The sequence below is a fragment of the Protobothrops mucrosquamatus genome, unplaced genomic scaffold (assembly GCF_001527695.2).
Source record: "Protobothrops mucrosquamatus isolate PMUCROS unplaced genomic scaffold, P.Mucros_1.0 scaffold192, whole genome shotgun sequence".
NCBI lineage: Eukaryota > Metazoa > Chordata > Lepidosauria > Squamata > Viperidae > Protobothrops > Protobothrops mucrosquamatus.
The window spans coordinates 294,376-304,207 of NW_015386548.1; the positions used below are offsets into that span (position 1 = coordinate 294,376).

Genomic DNA, 9,832 nt, shown 5'->3' on the forward strand with positions numbered 1-9,832 from the left:
CACCCTCTGGAACGAACTACCCCCCGAGATCCGGATGATTCCGGATCTCCTTACTTTCCGCCGCGCCCTCAAGACATGGCTTTTCCAGCAAGCGGGCCTGACCTAGGGTGGATTTTAGTTAGGGATGATTTTAATATAATTTTAATTATTACACAGCTACTAATATTTGGCTTTTAATTTGGTTTTAGAGGGGTTTTTTATTCTGGTATTTTATTGTTATTTGTTTTAATATGCTGTGCACCGCCCTGAGTCCTCCGGGAGAAGGGCGGTATATAAATTTAATCAAATAAAATAAATAAATAAATAAATAAAATATAGGATTTTTGTTATGGTTTTTGAGAAAATGATAAGTTGTTGTATTAAAAGGAAATGAAACTGATTTTATCTGATTAAGGTTAAAATATATGTGTTACTTCTGTAAATCTTAATAGATTTTTGCTGATTAAGATTAAATGAGGTTTTATGAGACCGGAAGAAGAGATCTTCAGTTGAAATATTAGAGAAGGTGATTAGTTATGAAATCGTACTTGCCTTGGGCAGATCATTTCTTTGTATATCTTTTTCTCCTTTATAACATTTTTTTCTTTTTTTCCTCTGTACTTTTTATATTTTCTTAGTTGGTATTAATTTTTTAACTTTGTATTTGTTAAATTTGATAAACTTTTGATTGTAAAGATTGGTTTTTCTGAAGCAGAGGAGGAAAAAATACTGCACATCAAGCCAAGAAGAAATAATCCTCTGCATTTCTGAAGAAATACATTAATTTGTGACCAGTGGATCTTATTCTAAGGAAAATTGGTATGGGACTGCTCTCAAGTGCATGGAGCCTATTAAGAAGGTTAATTAGCTATAAGGAAATGGACCTGGCAACCTTAATAATGCCAAATCTAATAAATGCTTGTTGTTTTATCTCTTCAGCAATTTTACTAATTGTATCTTGGTGCTATTTTTGTGTTTTCTGGGTAAAAATAAACTGAACATGACATTAAATTGATTTGTTTAACAATATAATTAAATGGAATAATATAGAATTTGTGCAGTATTTGTGCAGTTCCCTAAGATATACCCCATAGTTTACAAAAAGCAGTGGATAGGCTTGTGCTTCATGTAAGCTGCAAACTACATCTTACTGTTCAGTAAGTGGAACCCAGATGTCTGTAGCTCAAATTCCACTTTAGCAATAAATTAATAATCTTGTTTTAATATCTTCTCCAGTAGACCACAGCGTCTGCTTCTTGTACAAAAAATACAAATCAGATAATGCCAATTGGTTATTAATTTCATTTTCCTGTTTTTATATTTTTTAGTTCAGGCACACCCCTCCAAGATTCCTGAAGCATCAAGCACTGATGAGATTACATCAAAGTTGTCCGAGTCCAGGTAGGAAGCATGCAAAGACTCTTATATGACAGAGTAAAATGAAATGAGATTTGGGGATTTGAAATAGTTATATGCAAAACATATTTAATCCAAACAGATTATTTTTGACCTTGAAACTCAATTTCAAGTTCAAAATAATCCCGATCAAGTTCGAAAGAGGTGTTCTGATCATTCCAAAAGTATTCAACATCGGACAGTCCTGTTTCTGTACATTATAGCCAGGGCATCCACACGCAGCTACCTCCTTCCTATTCTTGTTATCTGCCAGGGAATCAGGCAGCCTAGGCACCAGAAGGGATGGAAACTGGCAGGCCTGAATGCTAGACCTACCCACTTCAGTTATTATTTCCCATCTCCCTCCGTAAAGAAGTACCGTAATTTGCACTCCACAGACCATTGAGGAGATACAGTGCTTCTGAGCCAGGCCTCCCTCCCATTCATCTACCCATTGATCCTCAATTAGGAAGAGTGGGTGGGAAGTGGGAAGTCCTGTGTTGAGAGTCTGATGGGTCCACTGATGATCTTAAATGAATACAGTATAATCTTCCTAAAGCTATTTAGGAGCTTTAGAAAGTTAGCCTTTAGTTTTGAACAAATTCCAAACTCAAGGCAAGCTCCTTTCATAAATGTTACCACCAAAGTTATAAATGCTATCATAAATTTACCATCAAAGCAGGAGAGAGCCCCACCAGGTCAAGACAGCTATTGAAGGAAATAGCATGTTTGGCTCAATTGTGGAAACTTGAATATGGGTGAATGGACTGATCTTCAGGAATCCACTGATGTGCAATGATGCTGCCTAGAGTCACATTGTGACTGCACTGACAGAAGTGCGGTTACCAAATTTGGGGAAATACCTTTTGAGACTTGGACATTTTGTTAAAAGACAAGCTTTTCTGAACTATAGCTCATTTAATTAGATGCATGGAGTGGCTACCGTAAACTGAGATGATTGTTCTACAAATCCTAAAAACTAATTTCGAGGAGAAATGGAAGGATTGGGGAATGTTTGGCCTTGATTAGTGGAGGATATGTTCACATATCCAAAAGGATGTGAAAAAGAAAGTCAGGATTTGGTGTACAAGATCTATAATAATGCATTTAAGTTACAAGAAGGCAGATTCCAAATGAATGCTAGGGGAAAAAAAGATTGTTCTTTCATTATCTGGGGTGGCTTAGTTTATATTCCTGAATGGAACAAGGAGTTTATGTTCTTAATAGGCCCTTTCAACTTTTATACATGTTTGATTCCAGCAAACTCAATTTATGGCATCTACAAATCATGAGATGTTATGTGAAATCTTCAAGAGAAGCTTTCAGTAAAAATAGAAAATTCTAGACTGTTCTCTGCAGCTTCCTATTTGTCTTTATAGATGAAAAAAGTGTATTGAAGTCAGCAAAGACACAATATTAAGGACTGTGCATAACTTTGGGAGGGGGGAATTTTGAATATATGGTATATAGAATCCTATTTGCAACCCTCTAAAGCAAGACATGTCAAACTCACGACATCATGTGACGTCGCGCGACGTATCAGAGCTTTTTCTCCATTGCCGGCAATGGGGTGGGCGCAGTTTCCTGGTGATATGTCTGACCCATAGGCCGGCAATTTGACACCCCTGTTCTAAAGCACATTTTCTCCTATAACTGCAGCTATCTTTCACACTGCCCAGGAAAAGATTCAGTTGCTTTAAAGAGTTGCAGGCAGGTGGTAAAATTGTATCTCTGTGCACTCCATAGCTTACTTGAAATTGAAGGGATTGTACTGATTAATCCCCTAGCCTAGCCCTTTTCTCCCTACCGTATTCATTCCCTTTCATTGTTTTTTGCTCTCATTCACTCACTTGTATTAGCAGGATTTTCCTTCAAAGCATCCTTACTTTGCTCTTATACTTGCATAGGCTTAAAACATTCAAGGCAGCCCTCCTGGAAGTATTCAGAGTTGCCCATGCACAGTCTGTGAATCTGAAGAGCCTGCTGGAATCCATCAACCGGGACAACCCAACCCCTTTTTCATCAGCTGAAGTCAAAGCAGCATTGGAACAGATGCAAGAAGATAACCAGATCATGATGTCTGATGATATAATTTTTCTGATCTAGAGCAACTCTTAGAGAGGAGAAGGACTTACTATGTTCCCCTTAGGTGCTTGGTGTGGATGGAACCTCTTTCCAGCAACATCAGTGGAGTTTGTCAAGAAATCTTGGCTTGATTGTTCCAAAGCAAATTCAGATTTCTCTGAACCAAACTATGTGGGGGGAATAAAGTCTTGACAGTTTTGTTTTTCCCTATTTCAAGTTTTTTTTATAATTCAAAGTACTTTGGCTTCACCTCTTGTCAGATACATGCAAGCTCCCCTAGTAAAAATATCTGCATTATAGAGCAGCCTTCTTTAGTGTTAAGCACATTTTCTGATTGTTCTCCAGATTGCTGAGAAATTTGGGAATTACCATCTCTGCATTTGAAAGCATCCAGGTTAGGGAGATAGCTACCAGCTATACAGTAATGCTATTCTAAACATTCAAGCCTTGTCACATCACTTTACCAATGAATTTAATGCTCCTTTCATTTTCTGTACAGAGTTTTGTAAACTCCAGTGTGGTAATAAAAAGTGCATTCGCAAAGTTGGCGCAGTTAAAATTAGAATAAGTGAGTGCTCACGTGTACCATATCTCCTTTTATATATAACAAGACCTACTACCTTGAGCTATAACGTTTAAATTTTAGGTAAATGTTTTTGATGGTTTATATAATATGAAAATAGCTTTTTCTATCAGAAAGCTTTATCTGTTGGGGAAAATAGCATCAGCATTCTGAAAGCGGGCCTGTTCTTAATGGGTATTTAATTTACTGCTGTAGCACCATGTCTTCCTCCAAATGGAAGCAAGAGAAGCTGGCTGGAATGCCAAGTAGCATTGATAAGGGGCAAATAGGAAAGCAATAGGCTGGGTCTTTCTGCCTCAGCTTTTTTTCATCCACAAATTTATAATCTATAGAATTAGCAAACATTTCTGCAAATATTAAAAGCCTTTGTGTTTTTAATGATGTCAAAATTGCAAAAGGCTTTGCTTTTTAATATTGTTTATATTGCACATTACAATACAGAATAAAATTGAGTCTATTTCTAAACAAATAGCTTGATCTCATATCAGACTTACTATGAATTCCATTTGTATATTAAAAAATGACATATATGGAGCGGTTTCAGAAGTTTATTATCTGAAAGGTTGTTCACTTAGTTTCAGTGAGCTTAAATATTGGTTAAATAAAAGCTTGTACAATACTATCCTTTTCTAAAATCAAATTGCAAGGAGAAGAAAGTTGTTTGAAATCCTGTTTTTTTCTCCTGACAGTACAATTTAAAACCCTTAAATATGTGTAAATGTATCTACATCTTTTCAAGTGGTTCATGTTGAGACTTTGTTTGAAAGAACATGATGATCTTGATGTTTAAAAAAAAGCTGGAAAACTGATAGGTGGTCAGCAAAGAAAAAAGAGCAAATTTCTGAATGAAAGTTGCATACTACCAACTTTTATTTCCATCTCTTCCAGATCTTCAAACAATGTCTTAAAAGACAATATTGAGTAATATAAATTATATAAGGAATTTTATACAATTATTTAAATACATGAATTTACATAAACATTTATGTCCTGAAACATGCATTATTTAGGGTGGCATCATGTTTTGAGCCATGAAATATTCCCTGCAGTGTATTTTGAATTTTTGGTCAATTTTTACTCAGGATTTGACCATCCAAAACTCTAGTTTTCCACAGAACAGTAACAATATGTGTTTTCAGTTTGAGGTCTTCTAGTTCTCTGAAGACTAACATATAAAAAGTAAATTCATTAACATGTAAGAATTCAGGGGCAATGCATTTGATATTTATTGCATAAATTTAAATAATATGGTTATGAATACAATAATTTATTTTAATACTTGCACAGGTTTATTGGCTTTGCCCTCCAGTTTATCTATGCTGGAAATTAGAGCTGCACAAAATTTTTGAATTCGGACTATTTTGCATGCCACTGTAATTGTTTTGCTGAATCTGAAATAGTTCTAACCTGCTTTCAGTTTGGAGAAGCAGCAAATATATTGTTGGCTTATTCAGACTTTAGTTTTGGGCTCAATACTTATCTTCTCTGATTCACCTTCAGATAACACTACTGGCAAATTGTGATCCTAGATAATCTTATGCGAGAGTTTTACTGAATTTAGTAGGACTTACTTTAGAAAAGATGCACATCAAATTGTATTACACATTTTGCCACTTTTCTTCATAGAGTCTTTTCAAATTACCAAATGCTTTTCCCCATTAATTTGCTGAATTATATTTTCATTTCATTTCTGTACTCTCCTGGTATTTTTTTTTATAACTTATATTCCTTCTGAAGCCTTAATAAGAGCTAATAAATGTTCTTGTCTTTTCTCCTCATTGCTAGATATCTTTATCTCCTTGTACATTTACTTGTCTTTCTCTTAATTTTCCAATCTTTTATTCTTTATTGTGTTTACTTTCTTTTTGAAAGGACTTTAATATGTATTTCATTAGGGATAAAATAATGGGGTTACCTTTCCGTTAAATCCAACTTGTGTATGTAAGACTAAACTCAGACTTTTCCTATCACATCCTTACGTTCTCTCTGTATTTTCATAAGATTTAATTTAACTAAGGTAACCTGATAAACTAACAGAATAAATTCACCATCTAGAAAAACTAAGCTATCCATATGTTTTCATGGGATGTCCATGCAATGTGCTTCTCAACTTGATGGGACACTCTGCTTTCCTAGTTCACTTTCCTATTTAACTGCAGCCCTGGACTCCCTTAAGCATCCCCTAACCAAGTACTAATCTAGTCTGACCATTATTTTCTAAGATTAGCCAGGGTCTGTTAGGTTATGTCTATATATAATGCCACTTTGTTGCAAATCTCTTTGTCTTAAGACGGGCCAAGGAATTCCCCCCCCCCAAAGCAGGGGTCCCCAACCCCCAGTCCGTGGACTAGTACTGGGCCGCAGCATGCCAGCAACCAGTCTGCACAAACAAGCAAAGCCCCATCCATGGGACGCAGGCAACACAAACCCCAAACCATGCACTCTCCAGGCCACAGAAAAACCTCCCTCCATGGAACCGGTGCCCAAAAGGTTGGGGACCTCTGCCTTAAAGGGTAAGATTTTGCCCCTCTGCCATCTTAGGTACAGCTGGAAGATCTGCATGCGAAGGAGCCATAAACCTAACAATACAAAATCATGTTGGGCTGGGCTCTCAGAATCATTAAAACTCCATTTATCTGAGGAACACTGCCAGTAAATAAGGGGTCATATCACATTTTGATTAAATAATCATATGTAAAGATTTATTACAATTAAGGTGGCCCAGCAGAGCCAACCATCTAGTGACCCTACTGATTGGCTGAGCATTTATGCCCAGCAAAAGGGTTGATGAGAAACTCAAAATGCCCCATTGCGTGTCCCTGGCAATACTGTACAATAAGAAAACTGCTTGCCAGGGATGGTCTACTGTGCCTGAGCCATGACTCGGGAAATTTAGAAGTTCCTTTAATAAACTAAATAACCAATCACATTTTATCCAAACATGCTATGTGGACCCAGCTTGTCTGATTAGTTGATGGTTTACTATTTTACCAAACAGAAAACTGGGTTAAATAAACATGGTTATATTAGTTCCAGTTTGGTGTGGTGGGCAAAGTCACCCAAACAGAAAGGTACTCATCCCAGAGAGGAAGCCTAAGCAGTATAACAAACATAGAGTCCTAGCCAGGATAAGAAAATAACTCTTGGTGGTGGTGCAGTGGTTAGAATGTAGTACTGCAGGCTAACTGCTGGCTGCCAGGAGTTCAATCCTGACAGGCTCAAGGTGGACTCAGCCTTCCGAGGTCGGTAAAATGGGGACCCAGATTGTTAGGGACAATGTGCTGACTTTGAAAACTGCTTAGAGAGGACTGTGAAGCACTGTGAAGCGGTATATAAGTCTAAGTGCTATTGCTATATAGCAGGGGTATCAAACTGCCGGCCCACCCCATTGCCGGCAATGGAGAAAAAGCTTCGATACGTCGCGCGACGCCACATGACGTCGCGAGTTTGACATGTCTGCTATATAGGATAAGCACCAAAATCACACACGTACACTGTTGCAGTAACTGCTTCCATGCGAACTGCACGGAGTTCTTGTATGGAAAGGAATAGTTAAATTTGTTCTTATCTGGGGGGAAAGGAAGAAATGTGGAAGCTCTAGCCCAGGTTTTTTACACCTACCCTGCAAATATCAAGAACTGAGAGAAGACCAGGAAGGAAAAAAGTCACACTCTGTAGGATGTGATCACATCTGGGAATAGGTTGTCATCTTCCAAACAACACCTGCTAACCTTAATCATGCATAAATAGACTGAGAAAGTTACAGAGGGACCTAAGCCCTATGGGACAATAAGGAGTTCATAGCTTGAATTCACAGTTTGAAAATGGCTATGAGATTCACCTCCTGCTTTACTTACCTTATACTATGCTTGGTTGCTCCCCCCCAATCTTCTGTAGTCACTTGTTGGAGTCACACTATACTAAATCATAAAATGTTCTCATTTTGGCTTAGATTACTAGGTGGCTCCTGTCATTGTTTATTCAGTTTACATAATTGAACAAACCATGACTTAGCCCAATGTGTGGGTGCCATAGTAACCAACTAGAACAAATGCTTAGAATAATTACGCCGAACATATAAGGCTGACGATAGTAAACCTTAGCAAGAAGAGAGCATTTCCATATTTGCTCTACATTTAGATTTCCAAACTGCAAATCCCTTTAAAATACTGATACTCCTAGTTTTACAAGAACTTTTTGAATACTTGTTTGCTTTACATACTATAAATAAATATAATATAAAACATTTATAAATAAAACCTTGTAATATAATAAATATAAAAATAAATAAGTAAAATAGGCTATAGGCAGGAGTTACTAATATGGAAATAAATATTTAGAACTATAGGTTAAAGACATACAGTTGTTTTTCTAAAGCTTGCTATTTTGTTAACATAAACTGTGTTTCACTCCTTTCTTCCCACTTGCCTTCTTTCAGTTTTAAACAGTCTGGTCCTGAACTGATCAGGTGCAAAGATATCAGTCTGAAATGAAACATTATCATAAGCAAAAATTGAGCTTATGAAAATAGTAATCTAAAAACCCTCTGCATTTGTGCTTATTGTGTACAGTCAGCTAAGTCTGTTGTGGTCTGTGGGTTGCAGTTTTGTCTTCCAGTTTCTTCTTTGCCAGTAGAGCCATGCTGTTGCATCCTAAATGTCAGATTAGAGACTGTGTCTGTTGCAGGTTTTCTGGCATGCATATTTCAGTTGCTGCTGCTGCCAGGACTGGTCTCTCGCTCTCTCTCTGTACCTGTCAAGAGGCCCACTGGACTCAAATGAAATAAAATCTTTATAAGGAGCATAAGGAGGGTGGGATACAAATAATTGATACTTTTTTAAAAAGGTAAAAAAATATTAATACAAACATTACAAAAATATAGATGATAGATAGATGATAGATAGATAGTAGTACTCTTAATTTGTGTAATTAATTGTGTAATATATATATATATATTGTATATATATATACAATATATATTTAACCATGATGATGTCGGAAGGATTCCGACGAAAGCTTGGTGTGTATATGTTTTGTGTTATTAAACTTTTTTAGTTTAATATACTCCTGGTGCTCACAGCTTGTTTATTGAAGATGATCACACCCAGGAGTCACGTTTTTAGTTTTAATGTCATTAGAAGTATTGTATATATATATATACAATATTGTATATATATATATTTTTTTTTTTCAAAATTTGGATTGCTAACAAAGAATTAAGGGAGAACTGGAATAGCCATTTCAAACTTTTTAGTTCTTTTCAACCAGACATACCCTTCTGAGATTCGAACCTGGGCTGTCTGCATGTTAGGTAGATGTATTAACCTCTAGACCACAGGCTCTTTCTCAATTTGTCAGCTATGAGACAGGGGAGAAGAATTATCTTTGAGTTTGGTGCACCCTGTCGGCCCAAATATGGGAGAAAGGAATCTTTTGCCTGTATCAGCTCAAACTAGAGCCATTCACAGGCTTAGCAGTTGCAACTGCGACATCATATGTGTTTTTCAAAATTTGGATTGCTAACAAAGAATTAAGGGAGAACTGGAATAGCCATTTCGAACTTTTTAGTTCTTTTCAACCAGACATACCCTTCTGAGATTCGCTGACAAAGTGAGAAAGAGCCTGTGGTCTAGAGGTTAATACATCTGCCTAACATGCAGACAGCCCAAGTTGGAATCTCAGAAGGGCATGTCTGGTTGAAAAGAACTAAAAAGTTCGAAATGGCTATTCCAGTTCTCCCTTAATTCTTTGTTAGCAATCCAAATTTTGAAAAAGGAGAGGAAAGGAATT

At 36.7% G+C, this 9,832-nt stretch overlaps 1 protein-coding gene across 1 annotated transcript in view; it reads left to right on the top strand.

The window, feature by feature from the left end:
• MCM3 (minichromosome maintenance complex component 3) overlaps nucleotides 1-4,700 on the top strand; it is a 21,934-nt gene extending 17,234 nt beyond the window's left edge. Inside the window, exons 16-17 of the mRNA XM_015813764.1 lie at nucleotides 1,308-1,380; nucleotides 3,282-4,700. Coding sequence (XP_015669250.1) covers nucleotides 1,308-1,380; nucleotides 3,282-3,480 — 272 coding nt within the window. The 3' untranslated portion in view covers nucleotides 3,481-4,700. The remainder of the gene's footprint in view (nucleotides 1-1,307; nucleotides 1,381-3,281) is intronic.
• Nucleotides 4,701-9,832: the final 5,132 nt, after the last annotated feature.